This window comes from Falco punctatus, assembly GCF_963210335.1.
Source record: "Falco punctatus genome assembly, chromosome: 7".
NCBI lineage: Eukaryota > Metazoa > Chordata > Aves > Falconiformes > Falconidae > Falco > Falco punctatus.
The window spans coordinates 54,453,164-54,479,337 of record NC_137587.1 but is presented as its reverse complement, the minus strand read 5'-3'; the positions used below and the strand labels follow the sequence as shown (position 1 = coordinate 54,479,337).

At 40.4% G+C, this 26,174-nt stretch overlaps 1 protein-coding gene and 1 long non-coding RNA gene across 8 annotated transcripts in view; one reads left to right on the top strand and one right to left on the bottom strand.

Moving 5' to 3' along the window:
* Positions 1–26,174, top strand: part of LOC308067583 — a 134,105-nt gene that overhangs the window by 63,711 nt on the left and 44,220 nt on the right. Inside the window, exon 1 of one of the 6 annotated variants that reach the window (XR_013929670.1) lies at positions 15,045–15,702. The exons of the other annotated variants lie outside the window; for them this stretch is intronic. This is a non-coding gene — a long non-coding RNA (uncharacterized lncRNA). Of the gene's footprint in view, positions 1–15,044; positions 15,703–26,174 lie in introns of those variants that run through there. 6 annotated transcript variants of the gene reach the window in all.
* Positions 12,767–26,174, bottom strand: part of ALDH1A2 (aldehyde dehydrogenase 1 family member A2) — a 67,119-nt gene continuing 53,711 nt past the window's right edge. For both annotated transcript variants that reach the window (XM_080396651.1, XM_080396652.1), the window contains 6 exons: positions 25,563–25,665; positions 22,533–22,717; positions 21,643–21,807; positions 21,038–21,195; positions 20,171–20,245; positions 12,767–15,038 (listed from right to left, as the gene is read on the bottom strand). In XM_080396651.1, the coding sequence (XP_080252777.1) occupies positions 14,966–15,038; positions 20,171–20,245; positions 21,038–21,195; positions 21,643–21,807; positions 22,533–22,717; positions 25,563–25,665 (759 nt within the window). In that variant the 3' untranslated portion in view covers positions 12,767–14,965. The remainder of the gene's footprint in view (positions 15,039–20,170; positions 20,246–21,037; positions 21,196–21,642; positions 21,808–22,532; positions 22,718–25,562; positions 25,666–26,174) is intronic.

Below are 26,174 nucleotides of genomic sequence, written 5' to 3'. Positions count from 1 at the left end.
CAGTGGGGGGCTGCAGGGGCCCGGCCGCCGGCCTGACAGTGCCATGAGGCAGGGCTTGCCCGCTCTCCTCTCCTCCACAGGCTGCTCCCTGTGCGCAGCTGCGGGGAAGGAGTCGGCCTGGCTCAGCTGGGCTCTGCGGAGTGCTGTGGCAGCCAGGGCCACCATCGTGGCTGGGGACAGCTCCCAGCCAGGGTGGCCTTGCAACACTTCTCTTTATCCTGGGCTGTGTCCAGAACTGGCCTGGGTAAACCTGCCCTTCACCTGTCCTGCATCCTTCCTGTGCTGGAAGCGTCATCTCTGCCTGGTGTGTGGGGCTCGTGCATGGAATTTAGTGCAGCACTCTGGGTGGGTGAGGAATGTGGTGAGGGTTAACCCCATCCTTTGCAATGTGGCCTAAGTGAAAGGCCACTTTGCTGCTCTCCGGAGGCCTGTTAGTGGGCCTGGAACACGTCTGGCCTTGGGGAGTGGCCCTGCCATGGCCCACGTGGGCCTCCGCGAGGCTAGGTGCAGGTGACTGAGCTTGCCCGTTGGCAGTACGTGGGCATGGGCCCCTGAAACCGGGGAGGGGTGTGTGGGTTGGGCACTGGAGTGGTTACAGGGAGGGGGCTTAAACTGGAATTTGCCTTCAGGTGAGCTTGTCTTTTTCCAAAACAAGCGTGTGGGCTACAGCCAGAGTGGTTTTATAGCACAGGAGAACAGCATGTGTTTGATACCACATCAGCCTTGGTAAAAGTACTAAAAAAGGGGTATGTATATAGAGTAACTGGAAAGCAGGGGACAGGAGAGTTGTGTTTTCTTCTGCTATTCTTGTTTTGTCCAAGTGCAAATGCTGAAGGAGCTTTCTGCGATAGACCCCCAGGGGGCTCCCAGCAGCGGTTCCTGGTACGGTGTACCAGGGCACGGGGGCTTGGAGTCAGCAGGGCAGGCAGGCTGAGCAGGTGCTTGACACCTGATCAGTCACAGGGACTGTACGAGGCAGACGGCGACAGAAGTAGTGATCTGTTCCAGCATATTTAAAAAAACCCTGTAGATCCTGTGCTCTCTGCCTGCATACGTTTTCTGAAAGCCAGACAAATCATCTTTTACCTGGGTCTGCTTTAGCTTTTTAGAAGAATGTTTTGAGTGGTTAAATGTCTTAATAACAATGACATGCAACCTGACAACTGATATTTTCATGATGGTACAACACTATCAGACCTGTTAAAAAAATCCAATAATCTAATTCCCTTAATAAGTTATATTAAAATCGTAAAATATTTGATGCAAACATTGTAGTTGTTTTCCCTGTTTATAGCAATCTTACAGCTGTTGCTTTGCTGGGATTAATTTGTCTCCAAGGGGTTTCAACACTATCCTCCCCAGTGCATTATGAGAGCCTGTAATGTCATGTAATCGGGGCCATATTATTTTTGTCGAAATCTCTGGGAGTGATGTAAGAGGAAAAAGGAAACTAGCTAACTCCCAACCATTTGACCAAAGGTTAAATTAGTCTTGGCCTTATCCCAGCTGGACCTGAAGCTTTTCAGTCAAGCATTTGTTCTGCCCTGTTCAAAAAAATTTGATGTCTTTTCTCGTCTTCTCTCTCTCCTGTGTTTTGTTGTTGTTGTTGTTGGGTTTTTTTTTGTTTGCTTTTCTTTACCAATGTCAGATGTTCTAGTTAGTGTTATGCCCTTATTTGTTGTGGGACACATCACTGGGACAACAGATGTCACCTACTGGAAAGTCTGATCTTTGGTTCGTAGTTCCTGTAGATGCTGTGGAATGTCATGGGCATTAAGACTAAATTTTAAGTAGGTTATATTACACTGTGCAAGAAAACTTGTTATTTTTATTGTGTATAGTAGCTGCACACTTTCAGTCCAATCCATTCCAAGTTGCCCCAAGCCCCCCTTTATAACACTGCAGAAGCTGTTTATCTGCTTGAAAGATGCTTGAAAATCTCACAGCCGTGATGTTTTGTAGGTGGTATAAAAGACTCCCTGCAGACTATTCCAGACCCTGTACAGTCTGAGAACTTTCCGGTAGTACAGAATAACTAGCATCTGTTGTGTGTGTATTCTCATGTCTATTTCTATGTGCAGTGATGTATTCTGGTTTGGAATTCTTTTCTTACATTTGTGTGTACTCATTTAAGGCAAAAGGTGATAAGGTTTTTGAGGTTCTTTAGACTGTTAGATAAGAATCTTGATTTAATTGCAAAAGGCTGGTATTAAAGCATTTTGTTCTGTTATGAGCAAGTAATGTCTGAAAGGAGCAGCAAGAACATTGGTCTGGCCTTTAAGAAGTCTTGTTGCTTATCACCATTTTTTGGTGTGGAGAATGGGTTGGGCTGCTACAAGAAAAGATGTCTAACCAGAGTCAGATGGACTTGAGACAGTCATGACAAGAAAAAATTATCTGGTGCACTGAACTATGAAAGAGATTCAGAATGGTAATAAAGCAGGGGAATAAACAGGAAAAAAGGTGTACTTGGATATTAAACCTTGATGAAGTTCAGAGATGTTCAGCATTTTGCAAAAACTCGCACTATTTCTTAATGAATCTAAATTGCATGTCTTCTTTTAAATGCTTTTCTGCTTGTGTCCAGTTACATATTTGAAATATGGATTGACTTTTATTTGTGTAATCTATTATTAAAATCCTCACTATTTTGAAAAACTGCTAAAAGTCCAAATCCCATTAGGGGCCAACTGGGAGATACATATCTTAGCTGCTTAAAGAAGAGAATCATAATGAAAAAAAAAAAGCTATGTATTTACATCAGAATAACAAATGTAGATAGTAGGTGATTAAACAATGGTGGTTATATGAAGAAACCTGATTAACAACTAAGGAATTGTTGTAGTACTAATCCTGTCGAATCCTTTATTACACTAATTAATATATTCTAGTGTTCTCTATTTCCATAGTGCTTTAAAAAGCAAGAATTATGGAAATTATAATCTCTTTAGGTGGTGTGTTTTTTCTTCTAGCTGAACTGTTTTCTAAATGGTAGATTTTGATGGGAATCACCAGTAACACATATAGAAACATTAAGACAATAATTGAGGCATATGCATTTGGAAAATATACACGACTTATATGTTCTTATGCTACCATCTAATTTAAGCTTCCAAATAAAATCACAAGAATTCAGTACTAGTCATGTACCATTTCAAATTATTTAGGAGAATCTTTCAATGCTTGCAAGTAAAGCTGCAATTGATTAGTGTTATGTATTGCTGTTTGCTGGTTCATGTACTCTGTATATGAGCAAAGACAGTTCAGAGGTTAATTTTCTTTTCGCTTAGCTCTGCTGGGTGGACTGTGGCCACCCCATGGGAAGCAAGGGTTCAAAAGTGACCTTGCAAGTTGTTCTCCTTGGGAAGAAACAAGTTTAGAGTCTGGCTGGGGGATGCTCTCCACCCTTGGGAAGAACACAGCTTGTATTGCATCACTTGTTTGCACTGGCTTGAGCATATTATTGTGGCTGTGAAGGCAGCTGAATGGTCTGTAGTACCTGGTACCTTTTAGGAGGGTATTGAACTGTAATTGCAGCGTGAAAAGAAAATACCAGGAGCTAAAAGCAAGCAACTAGTGTAACTACATGCAGTTTGTTCAGTATTAGCAAAAAACCAAGAGAGTACTGAGACTAATAGTAAAAGAGCAGAGAAAAATAACATACAGGCTCGCATAAATCACACTATATAAGTACTAGGTGAATAAGGAACTAAAAGAGTAAGTGCCAAGAGTTTAGGAAAAAATATATCGTTATTTGTCTGATCAGTTTACAAAATCATTGGCATTTAGGATGATGGTTATCAAGAACTTAAACTTCTACTGTTTCTGCTTAAGTGTTTTCTCTCTACATATGTTTTTCTAAAAATATAGCTTTCTTTTACTTAAAACCATGCATTTTTAGGTGTTTTTTGAAATAGTTTTGACATTCTCCAGGCATTGTTGCACCTGTGTTACAGTGCAGTTGTATATTGGCACCTTGGTGTTTTGAATCCTCAGGATTTAACAACAGTTAGTAAAAGCGTCTCTAATCAGAGTTCCCTGAGGGTAACTCAGCATGTTGCATACATAATTCTGTAACTTTTCCATCAAGTCATCAATAGTTTTGAGTTCAAAAAAATGAAGCATGGGATATAATTTGAATTAATCTAGGTAATGATGTAGTTTTCAAATAAGATTCTGAAATTAGGAACCTGAGCAAGATGAATCTCACCCTAAATTGATTATGTCTATGTTGGAGGTGCTAACACCTGCTCTGTGGGTATAATCACCTATTGCTGTCTTATGAGATCTAGTCAACAGAGTTTAGAGAACAGTTCATCTGTCAGCCTAGACATCTAACCTGCATGCCACTGCTTGTGCTGGCTGGACCTCTGGTACAAATCTCACATAGTGGTCCATCTCTAGACTTAACTTTTCAAAGGTTTTCAGTCAGGCAACTACAAACTGATGTTAAGCACAGCCAGCCATAATCTGGTGTTTAATTGTTTCCTTGAGTTAAAGCCTTGCAGGTACCTAAACACCTATATAGCCTAGGCTTTCAGAGGTGCTGAACACCCAGTGAACTCATCAGGGATGAACAGTGCTTAGGTCCTCTGCAAGCTCACCTCCTGTTGTGGGGAGCAAATGCAGGAATGGGGAGAGAAAGGGAATTCAAGGGATTGAACTGTATGCATCCAAATAAAAACCTGCAGCCTGAATGTGTGTGTATGTATAAAAATAAACAAATAGATAAATAACTTACAGGCTTATCTAAGTATGGAGCTTGCCACTTGGCTGTGGAGAAATAGGAAACAACACACCAGAACCACAGTAAACTGATAAAAGTGCTGAAAAGCTCATTTGTCTATAGTCAAGCCCTGGTGAAAGTTGATGGTATTATTTATTAGCTAAGAGATCCTGCACTGAGTCTAAATATGTAGAAATGAATGGCTAGTGTGGCTATTTGTAGCAAGAAGAATCAGACCCCTCTTAAGGTCTTAAAAGTTCATTAATTCCAAAGAATTTCAAGGGCTTTCTGCAGCTCAGTTTGTCAGAAGTGAGAAGTATTTAAGTGCTACTCCTACAGATCTTTAGACAAACTGCATTCCTCTGTAAGAGTCTCATCGGTTAGCTGTGTATGTGTTTGCATGTATTAATTTTTCCTTTACAATAGTATAACCACAATGTTTATATGCAAGAAACATGGCTCACCAAAAAGCCAGTACCAAGTAGGGCATTGTGCTGGGAGCCAGATTTGTGCTTGGTCCTAGTCTTTGCAGAAGATTTTCCTCTGTAATCTTGGGATGGGTTGCTGCATTTGTTTCTTTCAATCATCTCCTTGTCTGTAAAATGGTAATAATAATAATTTTCTTTTTTCCTGACTTTTCATTTTACTTTTAAAAACCTCTGAGACCTAGTTCAAGTCTATGATGTTTGTAAAGGACAGTGGGGCTGTGGTTTTGATCAACTACATTCAGATAATCAGGTCATCAATTAACACCTTTTTCTTTTTTTGTGCTGTGAAGGAGGGTTGACAAAGATGATACAAAAGAAAGCAAATATTGTTGTCCCTGCAGGCCATTGCAGCTGAAATAACTTGGTTTTATTAGAACAGTTTCAAAATGGATGCTTACATTGTAACTGTAACTCCCTCAGTTCTAGTAACTGGTTTGTAGGCCATCCAAAACCTATTTGGGTTGTAGATATATTCTATAGGAAGTGCCCGTATCTGCAGTCTCATGAAGAGAGGACAAGTATCTTTCCAGATCTGAACTTCTTGAACACCCCTGACATAAATAAGCAGCTGAAGCAAATTCATGGTTCTGGATTCTGTATGGATTCTGGAAATTCTGAATATTGTATGAGGTTTATGTAGATTGAATTCTTATACCCAGAGGAACCTTTCCATTTAGATTTCTAAAATAATGTCACTTAAAGGATGGTTGCAGAAGGCTCTAGAAAAGGAGCTGTGCCAGAGATGTGATGAGTGCTTGGCTGGGAGTGAGGCATGAGGCTGTAAGAGGTGTGCTAAGGACTGTGGGGGAAAGAGAAAGTGAAAGTCCATTTAAGCCACCCACTTGCACTACCCCTTCCTTTCAATAAATTTCATCCTGGTTTATCAATTTTGCTCTCTGCTCAGCAGCATCTGCAGTTGCTCAGGTACTAATTTGCCTGTGATTGCAATGGAAGATGGTTGGTGACTCAAGCTAAAGCAAGCAGGCATGTGTTCTAGAGCTTTAATAACATTCAAAGCAGGGAAAGACTCGAATATGGATAGAAACCTAGCAAGTCTTTGTGATTGTTTATTTCTTATTTTAAAGGTTATAAACATGTTTGACCAATGAGTCCTGAACATATAGTACCTCTGCTGCTGCTTATTTTCCTGTTAAAAGTAGATTACAGAATTATTTGCTGTAAACATTGATATCTATAATTGGAAAAAAGGCATGTTGGACTGGTTAAGATAGTCTGGTGCAGGTGAGACTGATAATAACTTACTGAACACTGGCTGCTGTGACTCAGTCTGGAAATTTGTCAGTTATGTTTGGTGCCTTGTTTCTGCAGACTAGATCACCCAGGAACGCAGTCTAATAAGCTACTGTCTGCCGGCCCTGTGTTTAATGGCAAAGCTGGAAAATACCAGCAGAGACTATATGCACAGTGAATGAGGTTAAACATTCAGTGCTTTACCTCAGCCAGAACCTTTAGCAAGGCACCATTTACTCCAAACAGGAGTAGGAATTAAGAAGGGAGAAAGAAGTCCTTTAGGAGAATAATGAGAAGATAAGTTGATTGTCCTGAAATTTTGTATAAAAAGAAGACAAACTGGAAGAAGCCCATCAGTTTGTTTCTTTCGTCAGGCAGCATCTGCTGGTGGTTCAGCATGCTGCACTACTCTGTGCAATGTGGTTCTTGCTGCTGAGCACAGCTTTCACAACTACTTCATGGAATCTACCTTCGTTCTTCTGAGCTTTGCGTACAAAACAGCTGTGAACAGTGTTTGCAGTGACTTTGGTTTGGTGATTATGTTACTAATGCAAAGAGACAAACAGTAGTACAGAGGAAAGCATGGGTTTTTTCCTCTTAGTTTTTCAAAATTCTAGAGGCATCATGAAATCTCTTGGCCAACCCATAATCCTAAAGCTTTTAGAAACTTTCAGCAAAATGCCCCCACCCAGACAGATTCTGCAGCCCATGGCATGAATTTTGCCTGAGAAAGAATGGGGCCCCAAATGTTTGAAACTGCATGCTAGAAGGCTAGTTGGTAATTAGTCTTCCCAGAGAGGACACTGGAAAAACAAATCATTGAGCCATTTGTTGCTGTTCTACCTAAGAACACAGTTAGTTAAAAGAGCCTCTTTGCCAAAACCCTGAGAAAGACCTTAGGATGTTCTATGTGTCTTTAAAATAGAAATCAACTAGCAGCCCTGTCTTTTAGTAGAACTTTGCACCATCCTTTCTATAATACATGCGCAGTTCACTACAGGGAAGAAAACTAGTTTGGCATTTTCATAGGAAAGAGCTGTAAGGTGATTTGAAACACTGAGAAACAGTATTTGTGGTGATTTTGTCATCATATTTTTATGTCTGTTGTAATGGATTATGAAATTAACTTAAAACATTTGTCCCAGAGCCTTGGCTATAAAGTTGCTGTAGATGCAGGAGATGTAAGCATCTTTCTGAGCCTTTTTGAAAGGCATTAGGCAGCTGGAGTCTACTGTCATTTTCCACACTAAAGCAATCTGAAATGGTGGCATCAGAGAGATTCACAAAGGGGAATCAAATGGGAATTGTGGAAAGGGTCAAATGTTCTGTATTCCCTAAGCAGACTCATGTAAAAGCCTGTTGTACCAGTGGCATTTCCTGGGCATTTTTTCCCATAAATGTCTGGCAAATTGTGTTTGTCCTTGGGGGACAAATGCTGCAAGGGGAAGACTGCTGGGGAGGCAGAGCTGCAGCAGAGACAAAGCAGGAGTTGCTCTGTGGTTTGCTGCAGTTTCATTTATGGGATTAGGTGGTTCTGTATGTATTGATGTGATCAGAGGCCTGGCCAGCTTACCAGTCCCCAGGAACCCTCTAGCAATGGCTTCCTGTGGCTTAAGGTGTGCAGTATGCACTGGGGAGAAACATGGGATGGATTCTCAGAGAAGAGTCCATTGCTCCAGTTCAGTTTCATGCCAGGACAGAGGGGGCATAGTGTTCTCAGCAGCATCACTAGACTTGTCTTTTCCCCTGTATTGGATGTGTCAGCCCCTGTGACAAGGCAGTTCAGACGCAATGCAACACTGTAGTGTAGGACCTTTTCTTGTACTTCTCAGGAGCTCCAGGCTGCTCAGGAACCATGCTTTGGTAGCTTTATGAATGCCCATTTCTTTGGAGACAATGTGTTTTTCTTAATTTCACAGCCAGGTTGTATTTAAAAGAGGATATGCATGTGATGCTGGAAGAATAAGGCTGAAGAGTATTTGGTGGGTTTTCTGGACTTTTTGGAATGTTTGATTTGAATAAAGGCTGTCTGCTTAGTTGCCATAGCTGTACAGCCTGGGCATAGGGCATCTCGCTAGCCAGCTCTGAGTAACAGCTACACTCTCATGGTGAACTGTCACGTTGGAAGTTATGACTAGTGGCAGGACCATCAGATGCAAGGGGAACGCTTTAGCTGTCATCCTTAATCTGCAGTTTCTTGGTGGGAGCGAGAAGTACCTTTTCATTCAGCATCATTCTCAGAAACATGAGTGTTTGTGAACTTCAAAATTAACAACTGAAGGGAGATGTCTCTTGCCAGTCACTAACTGTGCTTTGAGATTGGATGGCAAGTGCCAAAGACTGTGGGAGAGGTTTTGGACCAATAGAAAGCAAGAAACAGCAGAAATTTCACAAGAGAATCCCGCTCTATGTCCCGTCTTGTGGTCCCAAGAGAGTCTGAGAAAACCAGTGGACCATGCGCTAGAGCCCTTTAGCCAGGGGAAGCAGTGCAAACACATTTTCTTTTTGTTTGGCAGCAGGAGTGAGCTGCACACAAATGTCTTGCTAATTAAGCTGCTGTAGGAAATGGGATCTCAGCCAGGCATACAAAGTACAGGCGAAAACCCCAAAATGAAGCGAGTTAATATTAGCACAAGTTACACCAACCTCATCATGAGGAACCATAAGGGAGAAGGAGAAGGGCTAAGCAAGGTCATGAAAAATTATCAAATTGTGTGAGTGCATATACACAAATGCATGAATACTTCAGCAAAGCTAGTGGTGGATTGTTGAGAGGCCAATGCAGCTAAGTTCCTGCTTTGTTACATAGATAAATTGCCAAAGGAAACATTATCCAAACAGTTCTACTTCAAAGGCAAAACGACAAGCTTTGGGGAACTTGCGGTACTTTCAATCTGGCCAATAACCAAGTGTAAAGTGTAAAATATACATGTTTAGGAAGTAGGACACATGCCGTTCAAGACAGGCCTTTCCCATGCTCTCAGACCAGTGCAGCTTCATTTGATGTGCAAATGCATGATGTGTGATCTGTCCTGGCAATGTGCTGCCTGCCAGCAGCACAAACATTTCACAAGCACCCTTTTGGGTCACTTCAGCCTGCTGTGTGCACAGCCTCCTTGGCAACCTCTGCAGCTGGAGCTTTTCTTACAGTCTATTGCTATTGTGGTTGCACAATTCAGGTTTATTTAGCAGGTCTTGTCAAGGAACTCCAAGCAGATAAAACCACCTCAAAACCAGCCTGGACTTGCAGGATTTGATGTTAAATACCAGGATTAAATGCCAGTACAAGGAATGCTTACAGTAATGCACTAGGGAACGTATCAGTAATGCAAACTTCATTGATCCTTAAGGCAAATTGTCCCAGCAGATGTCCCAGCCTTCCTAGGCATTGGACACTTCAGGGCATTACAGCTGATGGCGAGGGCCCTCCATAATGTGTTTGTTTATAAATGTTACCTGAAATCAGGTGAAATAACGTTCCTTGAAGTGCTTCCTGGCACTGCAGGCACAGCCAAAAATTAATGTGCTGTGCACCGTACAGGACAGCCTCTGCTGTTTGATGCAGCTCATCCTGTGAACCCATGAGAAGTAACAGCGCAAATGCTAACCATAGGGAAGCAGCGGACTGTGGGTGCATTCCCTCTTTTCAGTAGTGGCTTGTGTGGATCTACATTTGTTAATATCAGAAAAAAATAGGTGTGGTCTTTACGATGCAACTGGGTTCTAAACTACCTGTGCTAGGGGGATGAGGTCAGCTTTTGGTGAGGATTCAGGATTTAAACTCAGCTGGCTGAACTGTTTTAGAATTAACCATTCATATGAACGAGGGGCACGTAGAGATGCTTTTTCTCCCCCCTCTAGCAGTAAGCTAAGGTGATTAGGGACATGTTGCAACAGCTCTGGTGACTTACCCCAGTTGTTCCAAGAGGCAAATCACCCTTGTGCCTCTATTTACTGCCTTTGGGACAGATTCTCAGTCATATGTGTATGTGTAGCTTCTAGGCCCCAATCTTAGATAACCAGGCATTTGGCGCAGAGCACTACTCTGGTGTAGCAGCTGTGGCTACACAGACAGCTTAACCTGCTCTTCACCGCTAAAATGACTGAACTTGCACTGCAGCCAGCTGTAATAATCTGTTGCTTGTATTAACCTTGAATTCCAGCGTGTCAGTTCTGGTCCTCTGAGAAAAATTAGGCAAGTGCTTATTGAAACCAGCATCCCAGCACTCCATGTTTTGTGGAAGAGGAAAGTGGGACCCCAAGCCCTAGTAGTAGCATATTCTAGCTGTACTTCAGTCACATGAAATTCTACCACTACTCTCACATCAGCCTAACTACCCTTTATAAATGGCCCAACTGCATGCTAAAGTCCCCTGCTTTGCTTCAGGAGTTCCCAAGCTTTCTGGAAGAGCCACATATAGTTCCCTGATACCTGTATTCTGTCAATGGACACAGAAGGTACAATGAAGATACAGAAAGAATTAATCAACTGTGCTTAATGAGGATGAGGAGGAAAGATGTGTTTTATGCAGCTGTAGTCTAATGTGCTGAGAGGAGTCTGTTTGAATGGGTTGGGAATGCTGATGGCATCTAATAGCCACAGAGGTTTTTCCTGCTTCCTGATAGATACACCACTGTGAATATCCGTCACTGTGGTATGAAGTTGTTATGAGAAAAATAACTTCCTGTGTTGATGGACTTAGCATGCAGTAAATGGAGATGTATGGATGCAAATGTAAGGTGGGTTGTAAATGTAGCTCTCTGGAGCTCTAGGTGTGACCATGCAGAGGGTCATGAGTAAACAGTACAGTGTATTGCTTGACTTTGATTTCTGCTCTAGCTACATTGGTGCTCTGAATTCAGGTGTTACTATGGGTTCTCTTTTTTCTAGGACAGAACTGTGAAATAAGAGGGCACTGTAACACAGTCCCTCTGCATAGGCAAGGCAAGCTTTTTGTCCTGGCCTCTGTGGGGTGGAAGAGAAAGAGCGTTCTCTGTAACAGGACACCAATAAATGCATGAATGCTATTCAAGTAGTATCAATACCCATCAGTTTGTCTGAAGGCCACAGAACTGAAATTTTTTGCCTTTCTTCACATCGTATTCCCAGAAGAAATGCACAGTTTTTTCCGGACTCTCCCTTTACTACACCTGTGTACACGTTTATTGATACATTTACTTTCACTGGCTGAGGCTCCTCTGAGTGCTTATTTACTGTGGACTGAAGTTTTCTCATTTCATTAGATGACAACACTCCTTGTTTTCAGTGGGTTCCAGACCAACCTTCCTTCATTCATTTTGCTTTCAGAAAAGCACTCCATTACTTGTGCCTATGTGACTGCTTGGAGTGGTGAAACAGGTTGCAAACAGGTCAGAGGGATGGGGAATATGGGAAGTGCTAATTGTCCACTCACAGCCCCATGACAGTGTTGTCTTGCCACTAGTTAAATATAAATTAAACTCTGCTTAATATATTCCTGATATCCCAGACTTTCAGGAGAAGTGCTCCTTTTTGAAAACTGCAATTTCAGTCTCCTGTTAGTAAGTTTTATTCTCTTTTATCCCATCTGTTTTAGTCGAGTTACTTTATCTGTTGTGATTGCCTACAGAGTGTTCATTAAACCAACAGTATTATTCTGTGACACTGAGGTATGACCGTTGCTTGCCATGCAGTGAGGTAGCTTGGCCTTATTAACTGAGTAGTTACTTTCCCTAAATAGGCACCATTTCAAATGAGGAATGCCATTCCTGGCAATGAAAGTAACCCTGGAATAAAGGGATTGCTTGAGGGAGAGTTGTCTAGTACCTGGCCATGTGAATATTACTGGCTGTCAAATGACATTCAGTCTGTCCTTTTCCCCCTGTTTTAGCATTTTGAAATTAAAAACAAGTAGAATATCACTCCATAAAAGATCTGAGTGTTAATTTAATCATCTCTGTGACTCATCTACTTGAGAAAGAAAAGGCATCATGATTTTTTAAAACACTATCCAAAACTCAAGCTGTGATGCAGCAGTTTGCAAGGGTGCCCCACTGGTTCTGATGATTTCAGACCTTCCCCAATAGCTAAACTTTACGACCATGAGGGTGAGCATGAACTTTGGCTATGACCTAGATCTGCAATTCACAAGTGTTTTTCATACAGCTGCAATAATATTCCAGAAAATGTAATTGGCCTTTTACTTCATTCACTTTTGCAAATGAAAATAAAGCTACTGTGAGAGCAGATCTTTTGCTAAGAAAATATTTTTTTAAATATTTTTATAGCTCTGTCAACAATAAAGGAGTCTCACAGTCTAAAGTCTTTCTCTAAACCTTTTTAATGGAAAAAACTTCATAGAAAATATCCTTTTACTTTTTTAATAACATATAACTATATACATGATTAAAAACTGTAACAAAAAGCTGCAGGGACTGGAAAAATGTTTTGTTGGATCCATGCAGATGGTACATTTAAAAAAGGATTTCACAAATCCATGTACATCAAATGGAGTTGCAATGACAGGGTTGAAAAAAATGGCAACTCTATATTATTTACCTGAATGTACTGGGAATAAAGCACAGACATACAAAATACACAAAAAGAATACAAAAGAGTACATGGTGTAAATGCTGTTAGCACAGGAAGTTTCTTTTTTAAGTAAATAGGAGAAAAGAAGTAAAATCTCCCTTTTCACATTTATATTGCAGTTTAAAAGATAATTTATCTCTTATTTGCTGTATTTTGTTTTTCTTCACTCTGACATACGCTACAGTAGAAGTATATGGCATTTGCAGTTAACAACTCAGGAATATTTTGATTCATCTCCATGTTTGTGAATGTACTGTCATTTCTGAATAACATCATGTATACATATTGCTTTAAAAACACACGTTTGACATGAGTTAGAAATACAAAATATTGAGGGCCACCACACCACAAAGTGCTGGATACTCTTGTCCTGATCCAGCAGTATGTTTAAGGACACACACAACTTCAAATCTAAGAGGAATTCCTCAGAGAGTAAAGGAAGTTAAGAACATGCAGAAATGATTTGCTGATCAGGTCTGGAGTTTTCAACAGTTCATAGTATAGACTCTGCAGCTAGGAAAACTGTTACACCTGAGGCCGTAATTCTGTCCTTATACCCCAGATAATGTAGCTACGCAGCATAGATGATTTACTGTACTTTTAAAATAAATTTTCTTAATTCTAAGTTAAAACATAAAATGAAACCTCTTTAAAAGAAGTCTGGGGAATCGATGAGCTCTGCAGCTGGAAAGAAGAAAGAGATGGTGTTTAGTTTGTTAGTTACAAGTTGGAAGAGATTCTGTAGGCAGCAGGTAATAATGTGACAGGTTTTAAACACCTCACTCTAAAAGAACTTGCTCATATTTTTGTCCTGGGTCAAAAACAAAGAACAGACATAATTGAAAAGCCAGTACCAGCCAGTAAGGTCACCTGAGGCTTACAAGCATGCTGAGGATGGCAAGCCATCGTTTAGCAAGAAAAGAAAGTCAAGCTTACTTCTTGTCAGGTGGGCTTTTGCTGGGTTCCTCCTGCTGTAACAAGTACTTAAATAATTCCCAGTGTAATCACAGGCAGTTTAATAGCAGAAAAATAAATGGAGTCTGTGTGCATATACTTGAAAGGTGAAAACAACAACAGTAACAACAACAACAACAGAACTAGACAAGCAGTGAAAGCTGAGATACTCTGTGAAGCCTTGGGATCTGTTCCTGTTCTCCTTAACACCCTCGCACCCTGTCTGGCCATGCTTTTTGGCAGGCAGGTAAAACCTTTCAAGTTCCTGTAAGTGAGGGAGGATTTTTGCTTTAGCAAGACATAAAGTAATTATGAAAATACGCTTTGAAAAACAAATCACTGTGGGTCGTGACAGCCAAATCCCACAGAGAAGTGCTTGGATTCCATTGCCATGTAATGGTTTGATTCCCTCCCCAGTTTGACCTCTTTATGGGAGCATGCTAATTGGAAAGTTGCCAGTATACCAGCTTTTGACTCGTTACTGTTCAGTCTGTTTACTTTTTAAGAACATCAATGGTACTTGTTTATGTTCTTCATTGCTAGCGTTATGGATTAAATCTGTCTTGTAAAGCCCTGATTGAAACTAGAGTATCAGTACAAGGCAGGTCTGTTTGAGAAGGCAACCTGAAAGCAGTAAGACTTACTTTGTTTATTTAAAGAAGAGATAAATGTGTGTGTGCATGCATTTGCATTTAACAGTTTTATACTAGAACCGTTATTAAATCATGTCCAATAACAATTTTATCTCTTGTTATAATTTGTTTTTTAAAGATGTAATGATTCTCAGGTGAGTGTTATGAAAACATGCAGAGCTGGTTTGCATTATGTACGTAGTTATGTGCCCGGTATATATGTTGCAACTTAATTTCTTATATATATATTGTGTAACACTTTTTGTTCCTGAGTGCTGGTCTCCATAAGGAATAGAGAGGGTGGCATCATGTGCTCTTCTGCACAATGTGGTCCTTTGTCATTTTAGGAGTTCTTCTGAGGGATCTTTATTGTCACAGTTTTAACTTCAGAATATTCTCTCAGTCCACATTCACCCCTAAAAAACAAATTGCAGCATCAGCTTATGCCAGCCATTAATTCTTCACCAAGCAAAAACCTTGATAAAGTTAAAATACAACCTAAAATTCTCAGCATAGGTTTCTGTTGGACTATAATTGTATACAGGTTTTCCTTTCATGCCATCTTTCAGAAAACCTGAAGATGAAGTTTCAGTTTAGGTCAAAAGATCAATGGATGCCTCCAGCATTTGATAAGAAGACACAGAATGACATTAAATCTAGAAATACTCATGGTCCGTTGATTAAACAGCTGGGAGTAAACTGATGTCCTCTGTCCACTGCAGACCTTGAAAATATCCGAACACCGAGACCTACACCACTGGTCAGTGAAATTACTTGCTTATATTTGCACTCAAGAAAGAGAAGGTCCAAGCAGAGTACTATGGAAAATGGACTACTCACAACCCTGGATAAAGATGACCTTGACTCCTAACCCACTGATCTTTTTTCCCAGACGAAATATCCAGCAGCAGCAATCAGCATTTGCACATACTGTGAAAGTGTTGAGCTTGCTCAGATTTCCACTGCATTTACATAGAAGACTTCTTTTGGTCCTGGCACAGCATCTTACGTAAGATCTCCTGCACTGCTAGAAGCTAGCCACTTACTAGGTCCCAGGCATCTGACACATGGCTCTGCGCGGTATGTGTTCTGCTTTGGATAAATGATGCTTAAGAACTGGGTGTTTCTGAATGCTATGTAGATTTTCTTGTGGTCAGCTCTGGCCTGGCTCATCTCTTTGGCAACTCTGCTGAGGTTTAGACTGGATATTGCTTGGCTTCTAGGGAGTCAGGCCTGTCCTTTATGGAGTATAGGTATTTGTATTTTGCTGTGCATGTTTTGAGCAATGGAGAAGTGTGTTCAAGTTACTAGTTAAGTTCTAGTATGTCTGCCGGATGCTGTGTATGTAAAGCAGACAGTGTCCCCACTTAGAAACAGGTGCAGTCCAATTCTGGAAATAGAGTTTCTCTTCTATATGAACTCATACTTTTGTACAAGCTCTTGCAGACATTTGTTTCTTGGTTAAATTTTTATCCCACCCCTACAACACACACAATATTGCTCCCTTACTTATATTAAAATCTAAAAAGTACCGACATGCATATCATGCATATTTGACACTGCCTTCCCTCTGGATCCTCCTGTGCAGAATTTAATGCCAGCTGCACCATAAAGAATATTTCAGGGGAGCTCTTCAGAACCCCCTTTTAAGAAGTGTTGCTTTCAGAATGGAGTGAAGGATGTCCTGGTGTCAGCTGGGATAGAGTTAATTTTCTTCCTAGTAGCTGGTGCAGTGCTGTGATTTTTGGATTTAGTATGAGAATAATGTGGATAACACACGGATGTTTTAGTTGTTGCTAAGTAGTGCTTACACTAAGTCAAGGACTTTTCAGTTTCCCATGCTCTGGCAACGAGGAGGTGCACAAGAAGTCCAGAGGGAGCAGAGCCAGGACAGCTGACCCAAACTATCCAAAGGGATATTCCCATAGCACAGGACATCATGCTCAGTATATAAACTGTGTGTGTGTGTGTGGGTTTGGCCAGGAGGTACTGATCATTGCTCGGGGACTGGCCAGGCATCAGTGAGTGTGTGGTGAGCAATTGTATTGTGCATCACATGGGTTTTTTTTTCTGTTGGGTTTTATTCCTCTTCCTTTTTCTTTCCTTTTTTCAGTCAGAAGGTGGGGCAGAGGTGAGCAAGTGGATGCATGGTACTTAGCTGCTGGCTGGGATTAAACCACAACAGGGGCCACTGTTCAAAGCAATTAAACTCCTCTGCACACCCCTGGTGTTGCACAGCCTACTTGGTATTTAGCTCTACGCTGTAAATTTTACAAAAAATGTAACACTGGGGGAGGATCTCCTGTAACCTTCCTTGGAACGTTAATTCATTTGGGTAGAAATACCAGTATTTACCAGCCCATTTCACTACACCTGCAGTTTTGAAAACTTTCTGATGTGCCTGTTGGCTTGGTAAGATGTACATGTGATGTAGTGGTTGATATTTAACTAACTCAGGCTGATAATTCAGTAGCATTTTAAGATCTATCAGAGTCTAAGTATATGCAAGGAAATATATTAGTAAAGATTTTTAGACAATGTGAAAGGTTCCCATTGATTTGGACCACCCCACCCCCAGTTTTCAGTAGAAAGTAGTAGATTCATCTCCAAAGAATGACCAAAAGCTTTAGCTATTTATCAGACTCAGCGCAGCCCCAGAACTATTCCCTTATGGCTCAGTGGAAGCTGTCACCAGGAGCCGCATGGAGCTCAGTATCTAATGCTAGTAAGTCTGTCTGTGTGAAAGTTTCTGCTTGATTCACTAGGGTTGCAACTTGGCTCCAGACACCTGTTGGACATGTTTTTGCAACTCACTAGATAACCTGGCCAACAGAGTATCCAGCGCCTTTATGTAGGTTCCAACTGCTGGTTGGTTTCTTATCTTGGTCTGGCAAACAAAATTAGATATATTTATTGTCTATTTCTTCAGCTTAAGGCTTCAGGGCCTTACATGTTTGTTTTCTGGCCTTAAGTTTGGAAGTGGCCAACTGTGACGAATTCTAAGGCAAGTATTTTTCAAAAGTTAAAAAGTCACTCTTGCTGAATAGAAAGATGGGTTATGCCAGACATTCAAAGCAGCAGAGTCAGCGTGTGTTCAATTAAAGGGCTCGCTTGTCCCCACAGCCTTTTACAGGGAAGCAGGGAGCAATGACATCCTGTTCTATGGCCACTTCGGGTCTTCTTGAATTGCAGTTTGGTATCAGGGTGAGGACAAGGGTTGTGTCTGTGAAAAGGAAGGAGCCTATGGGTCAAGTTCGCATGATGCTATCCCTTGGTCATGTAGGTGTGAGGGAAGGGGAACAAACTACTCTTCAAAAAGAAGCGTTACATGCTGTCTTCCCTTGTTCATTCAAAAAGAAAAAAAGATAAGGAAAAGAATTATAACTCCAAGCTGTTCTGCTGCTTGCAGTTCTTTTCGGGAATGCAACTATGCACTTCTGTATCTCAGAGCTATCGAGACAATAGCAATTCCTGTGACATTAAAAGATAGGTTTGAAGTAGAATGGCACCTTCTTCCCTTGAAGACATTTGGACAGAGACCAGAATTTTGTGGAGGACTCAATCTAATACAAAATGGCCACATGTGGCTATCTGGGATAAGTCACCTGATTTTTAGTTACAGGAGTTAAATTTTACATCACTCAAGTTGAGATAAGAAGCTTTAAAAGAGTTGTAAATGTAAAAAACCCCACCCTCTTTCAGACTCCTTTAAGAATACAAGAATATTGTAAGTAGCCTTAGTGTAGACAGAAATCAGATGTACTGTGTACATGTGTTCTGGTTCTCTACTGGTATGCACGTACCCTGCTACGTTTTGTGGAAGTGTAAAGTGAGTATAGCAATCTCAACATTATGTGTTCATTTTTTCCCCATGTGTGAGAAAAATCTGTGAATTTAAATGGAGGAACAAAACAAGTCCCAGATAATACAGTGCTAGCACAGACAGCACAGTGGCACAATGATGTTCTGGCTGTAACACAGCTTAGCAATGACGCACGTATGTATGGACACTTTCTCTTTTTTTTTTCTTCTTTAATTGCCTGACTTAACATCATTTATGCTGTAAAACGTGGCCCTTAAAAACAGGGATCTAAGAAACTGTGGCATTTTACTAAAAAGTATGCAGATATTAATGCAGGGGGAGAGGCGGTGAATTAGGAGGTGATATCTGATCAAAGAGGTTCTGAAAGGAGTAGAATAATTACTCATAAGTTTTCAGGCATCTTTGTGAGATAGAGATTACTGCCATTCCAAACATTTATTGTTTGTGATGAATATTTTCAAAGCTGCAGATGGGAATCAAGTGTACAACTACCACAGAATTTTCCATGGGAGCTGGGGTGCTGCCTGGTTTCCCCCTCTTTCAAAAAAAACCTACGATATCAATATGTGAATATTTTGCTTGCACAGTTAACCTCCCTGAAGTCAATGGGGTCACTCCTCGGTGTCAAGTTACTCATGTGCTCTATCGAGCTTAGTAGTTTTAGAATATTTTCACAATGATAAGAGTTAGATGAGCTGACACATTTATGCCAGTGTGAGATCACCTCATAACTCATGAATGTGGAGAATAGTATGAATGTGTTATTCAAAGTACTCCCTAATGAGGGAAAATATTTCAGACTACATAGAGCTTATTTTATAGATCAAGTTGTATACTTCAACATATTTAAAGTTTTAAAGAGTTTGACCTTACTTTAGTTTTACTGCTGAGTTTGCCATTAGCCGTAAGCTATTTTGAAAGCTTAGGTGAGACATATCTGGTATACATGCCTCCTGCACAGAAATTAATTGAATCCTTTGTATGCGTAACCAATCTGGGTCTGATACAATTGCTAAACTTCCTTGTGATTGTAGTAAGAATTAAAAACTGCTAAGACTTTTAAATTAGGTACATGGGACAGTATTTGAGCATAGAGCTCCATTTCAAAATATTTGGCACTTAGTTCTAAACGGAATAAGAAAAGACAGAAAGCTTTGTAATGGAAGGTGACTTTTTGAAAGGGATGTAAACACATTTGTCTATCCTTCTCTAGGTCTGATTTCATTTAACATTGTTTATGAATCTGGAAGAGACAGATAACATTTTAATAAATTTCAGATGCCCCTGTATTAATAAATGTAGGGAAAAGTGAAGAAAGGAAAAAATAGCAAGAGGCACAAAATATATGGCAAAACAGCTCTTGAACAACCAGTCAACAAGCACACAGCAGTACCAAAAAGAGAATTTTTCTGCAAAAGTGCTGGTTAATATGGCCAAGAAAAACTCCCAGAAAACACAGGTTACAAGTTCAGAAAAATACCTGGAGATTTTCAGTTCCTTTTGGAATAAAAAGGGAGTTCCAGTAACTTACTCTGCTATTACAAAAAAACCCCGCCAAACCCCCAAAATCTTACCATGTAAATCAATTGCATTTAGAACTGGCATTGATGGTCAGTCATCTTATGTTATGCCCTCATCCTCAGATGGGAATATTTCCTGATCCGGGAGTCACTAATTATTCAGTTGTAGAGCTGAAAACAGTTTAGACAGCAGTGTAATACTTACATCTCTCTCCCATTGCCAGACATTTTGAATCCTCCAAAAGGACTTTGGGCATTTAAGGCATTGTAGCAATTTATCCTGTAACAGGAAGAGGCATTAAGTCCAACGGCGCTGTCAGAGAGACCTTTGGACAACTCAGAGAGGGGCTGAAACTCGTGGAGCTAAGGACACTGTGTATCTCTTAGTAATAACAAACTTGTCTTATGTTGAAAAGAAATGAGGCATTAATGCCACAAAAACATTCTGCTCCTTACTCGTAAGGAGAATGGGGTTTGGGCTGTGAGGACTGGAGGAGGACACCGAACACTTAGGTCCAGCTTCAGTAATGAACTCGTAAATCTGCTGACAAACCTCAGTGCCAGTTTATAACAGAGAGCTATTAGATTTGAATTTGTCCTTTTTCTCCCTGATTTCTCGTGGATCTTTAGTTTACCCAGGCTTGATATATCAAATTGCAAGCTATTAAACTCTGGAAGCAGCATTACCTATTCCTCAGCACTAGAGAGGTGTCCCCTCAGTTCCCTAACTTTGTAGAAAGTACATGATTCTTTGTGCCTTTAGCAGAAACCTCACAGTACTCCTGCTCCACGGAAAAGATTGTTTATACTCTGTTTTCAGTAATGCCATTCAGCAGCGTGGCTGCCATGCTAATGGAAAGCAAGGCACTTTCCAGTTTTCGATAGCATTCACCCGCAGTGAGCAGAGTCCCAATGCCTCCCTACAGCTGTTCCGTATCTTGATTTGTGATTCAGCACTAGAATGGTCTAGATAAACATTTTTCAGACAAAGGGTGTAAAACTGAGGTGCCAAAATGATAACAAGTCAAACTTTTTATCTCCAAGAGCAGGAGTGTGATAACTTCTGCCTTACCAGACTGTCCCAGCCTGCATTGCTGAAGAGACTGTCAGGGCCTTGTTTATGTCATTTGTAAAGACAGCAGCTACCAGCCCAAAATCAGAATTGTTGGCTCTCTCTATAACTTCATCCATGGTTTTAAATCTCAGTATTTCTTGAACAGGCCCAAAAATCTGCAACAAAGATTAATCATTAATTAATAAACCAGCCCACTCAGAGGCATTTTATTCCTGGTTTATTCTGCTTTTTTAAATTGTCTTCTCTCTCCTGTTGTACTCTTTACAAATTCCCACATCAACATTTAATAGTGATCATAGCTGTTTGTAAAACTCTATGAATTTCCCAAAGCAGCTGCCTCAGTGGAACCCATCCATTCTTCCCTTATCTCTTCTTTGAGGTCTGAGACTTTACAACCAATGACAAAAATGGAGTGCCATTACCCACCTGATGTCAATTGCTGTGTGCATAAGGAATTCTGAGAAAGCTTTACTTTTTTTTTTTTTTTTAATATATATATATAGAGAGAGAGAGGTAATTTTCACTTTAAAGCTTTTGTCTCAGGAAATAAAAGAAAAAATCATGTAGAGCACATTATAAAATGATCTTGTGTGAGTGAATACCTCCTCCTTGGCAATCCGCATGTCATCTGTTACATTGGAAAACACTGTAGGTTCAATGAAGAAGCCCTTTCTTCCTAGCCCTTTACCCCCACATTCAAGTTTTGCTCCTTCAGTAATGCCACTTTGAATCAGTTCCAAGATCTTGTTGTACTGTTTCTTATCAATCTGAAAGAGAGGAAAAGCCATTTGACTTGCAGGCCATGTGCTGACAAAATTGGTTTTGTAGGCAAGTAATGTTGCAGTGAGTAGACTCATGGTTATATTCACTACTCCTTGAGCTGGAGATGCAAAAGATCTACAAATAGCTGCTGACTGTAACCTAGGGTTTGGTCTTCTTAAGGATGTGTCCCCTTACATATGTGGCTCAACCCACATTTTTGCTAAGCAATGTGGTTTATAAGCACAAATGAAGCAGATCATTACTTTTTTTCCCAGGTTATCTTCCTGAAAATGGTATAAGCCCCGCTGGTTATTTGTGGCAGGAACATTTTCTAAAGAACTATTTCTAACTCTGCCTATCGTTTGCTTGGAATTCCTGTCTCTCTAGTGGTCTACAAGCACAGATACAGTTGTAGACAGTTCTTGAAATTAAGTGTCCGCAGAGACTTTTGAGAGCTTCTCACAGTTTACAGCTGTATCTTGTGGGCTGAAGATCAGAATATTGCTGTTAAAGCTGGGAGTCAAGATACTTAAGATGAGAGTTTTTACTTAACAAGAAACACCTCTGAGCTGCACAGATTATCTGCTCCTGTAGAATTTTAATCTTTAAAATGTTTATCATGTCAGCTACCCTGGACTGTGAGTGAGTATGCACTGACTGACCTCCATCTTAAATTTTAAATGCTTCTAGGCACCTTCGGGACTGTAAAGCTGAAGCACTATCCCTTTACCTGTGGACCTTGTTCTGTAGTTGGGTCAAAAGGGCTCCCCACAACTCTCCTCTTTGCACGTTCTACGCTTCGTCTAACAAACTCTTCATAGATTGATTCTTCCACATAAATCCGTGAGCCTGCAGTGCAGCATTGACCTTGATTGAAGAAGACCCCTTGGTGAGCTTGTTCCACAGCATAGTCCACTGAAAAAACCAAGACAGCATATGTTGCTCTGAAACATCATAGACACTTCTGCTATTGCACCAGTGTCATGTGTGTTAATTACATAGTGCCACATTCCCAAAACTTCAAAGCAGAAGTAGGATTTGGTTAAAAAACATAGAACAGTAGCCGAATCAAAACATACTATTGTTGTGTTGGGTCATAAATGAAGATGATTGATTTTGTTTTGTGTCATAATCCCTGTGCAAACAGTCAAAATTATTTTTTCCCCATTTAACTGTTTGAGAAACACTAGATTGCAAGGGACCACTTGGGACTTCAGACATCATCTAGGTAAAGTAGGGACCATCGGTAATTAATACATTCCATATGCCATCTTGTGACACAAGCCACAAAATATTGCTTAATATCCCACTGCAAAAATTAAATCAAGACAGTGTTCTAGCAGTCTAGGAGTAGGGTATGCAAGAGTCACCAATGTCTTATGTGCCAGCAACATTTAATTTATCAACTAAAACCCCTAAGAAACTCTAGGAAGTGGGTTGTGCCCACAAGTCTGTTTGAGTGGGGTGAGTAGAGAAGGGGACAATTTGTCTCTGGTCCCAAGTTTGCACTTGGTTTGATACTTCATATGTGAGAATTATAGCCAACTAAATACTTGAGAAAATTTGACTTTGATAATGGCAAGACCTGTGCTCCCCAAAAAGCCAGATTATTTTTCTGCAAGACAGAAACATCTTCTTGGCCTGTACAGGTGACCGGGTAAGGCTTTAAAAATACAGATCAAGTATAGAACAATCAACCCTTGATTTCTACTCTTAATTTCCTTGGAGGTACAACTAATGCATCCACTATCCAAGCAGGAAAGAGGATCTAGTCATATTTAGACATTCAGTGCTAAATTAGCTCTAAATTAGCTAAATCGTAATAGCTGACTAGACAAGAATATTGACTTCATCCTTAAACCGTGATGGCCTACAATACTATAATACCTCTGTTATCAGCTGTAGCACTTCGGAACATTGCTTAGTCTTTTACGGAATAAGCAAAGCAACAGTGCTTTACTTTCAGCACATCCTAGACAACTCCATCTAACAGAAATGCCTTATTCTGCCCTCAGCATGGTCTAGTAAAAAATATAAATACAGGCTATTCCCTGAACCACATTCAAATTTTCCCAGGCAGCTCCATGGAGATCGAAAACACTGGTGGATAGAACTGATTAACTGATGTTTCTTCCTCTATTGTTAACGCAGTTTTTCACCATGAGGGGCTCTAACCATTCTTCTTTGGTTTTTTGGTGCACTTAACTTTCAACAGCTTTGTGATGCTTTCTGCTAACTTTTGGCACACAGTGTTCCTCGAACAACAAACAGCTCCTTTGGAATGGTGAGCAAATCGGCTGCTGTTCTTTGAAGTCTGAGTCTCAGGTCAGGTGCTAGTGGTTGTAATTAGAGGAGGGCCAGAGAGCTTTAGTATGATACACTGTAGAACAGACCTCCTGAAGAAGACTGTGCTCTCTCCTCTGTACCCTGTTATTCCCCTGTTGCCAGTAACTTCTCCCCACGTCCTCAACCCTATTTGGCAGGTACAGCAAGTCACAGATAAACTACAGCTCTGTGTGGCAGCTGGGAGCATCTGTCTTTCCCCTGCGCAAGGCCGTAACGCAGGCTGCCCCCAGCATATATTACTCTAGTAGAAGTGTTCGGGTGATCCAGTCTGAGTTAGTACATTAGGGACATTTGAGATGTGATGATTTCTGGTGAGAGACGGAGATGAGTAACTGGGGTAGAAGGCTGTAACATCTGCATCTGGCTCCAGTTGACAGGAGCCTTTCTAGCTTACTGGGATGACTCTGGCTGTAATTTAGACCCCCAACTTTGTATAACGTTTCTATGTAGAAAAGCTGCTGAAAGTTCTCAAGCTTTCCCTAGTCTTTCAGACATCAGTAAGTTTTGAAAACACATATAGAATTGTAACCAACTTTTGTAGTTCATGCTATTCAGAATCATTTTTCTATTCACTTTCCTCTTTTAAATTAAAAGACCAAATCCTTACATGTCTATTTATTTGGGTTACAAAGTTCCCAGAAAATGCATTGAGTACAGTGTGCCTGCACAAAGCCTGAAACAATAGCTCAAAGCAAGGTGTGAACTGTCCCATTCATCTTAATGGGGTGTTAACTTCAAAACCTCCTGCTGACAATTTAGATATCAACATTTTTAACTATTTTGTTGCTGATAATTTCAGCAGAAACTTCCAGTTTTGTGTTTTTATCCTGTCCTAAACGGGTGTCCTGTACCTTCTCAGGTGCCAAAAATCTCAGCTGCACATCATCCAGCTGCCAAAATCTTCAGCTCCCTGCTGACAGTGGCAATGAGAATATTTCAATACACAATTCTTCAATTGTGAAAATTAAAAAAATAGAACAATCTCCGTTTGTAGCTACTATCAAAACAGCTTAACAAAGGAATACTGCACTGACTAGATGAGCAACTCAAGTGTAAATTAAAGCCCTCCCTTTTTATAATCGCTGTGAAGCAAAAAAATAACAGAATTTCCAGATTTAAAGCACTAAACCACCTTGCTGAGAATTTAGGATGACAATTCTGTATGCATGGTTATAACTTTATCGTTTTCTTGTTGTCTATGAATGGGTGTGGGTTCAAATGTTGTCTTTTTGTAAACATATAAAGTTAGGCTGCTTCTGTAAGATTAGAAAGTGCAATTAGATACAGCTATATTGGTCCATTTCACTTTGTGTGACAGATATGCCCTAAAATTAAAAAAAAAAAAAAAAAGGCAAGAAAAAAAAAGACACTACACAAACATGTTTTTAAGAAAAATATGGAAATGCTGACTTACAATCAGCATCTGCAAAAATAATGTTTGGGCTTTTCCCACCCAGCTCCAGTGTAACTCTCTTCAAATTACTCCTTCCAGCTGCTTCTTGGATCAGCTTCCCAACCTGAAAGGAAATGGAGACACATTTTACAGGGAATGTAGTCATACAGTTCACTTTAACAGCCAAAGTTGGCTATCACTGGAACAGAGCTTTATATAATCCAGCAGGTTCTTCAATCCAAATGGATTCTCATCAGCAGTGGACAGCTTTCCAGGTTTTTATTCTAGCAATTGAGAAGGGATAAGGCACAGCACAAAGTGTTTGTACCCTTCACCCATTTGTACCTATGCTAAACATGCTTGGGGCTTTCGTTTAGGGTGCTTTATGAGGGCTGAATTAAAACTCTGAAATTGGTGTAACTACAATTACTTCCATCCAAACTAGTGGTATGTTCACAAGGTTTGAGATTATTAAGAGGTTTAATTATATAATTTTTTAGTGGAAAAGTATAGATCTGATATGTGAACATGTATTAAGCATGTATTAAGCTTATTACTATTCATTAGTAGTAACTGCTATCATACTTCTTTATATAGTCTAGGTATTAGTTACCCTGGATGACCACAGCTTTT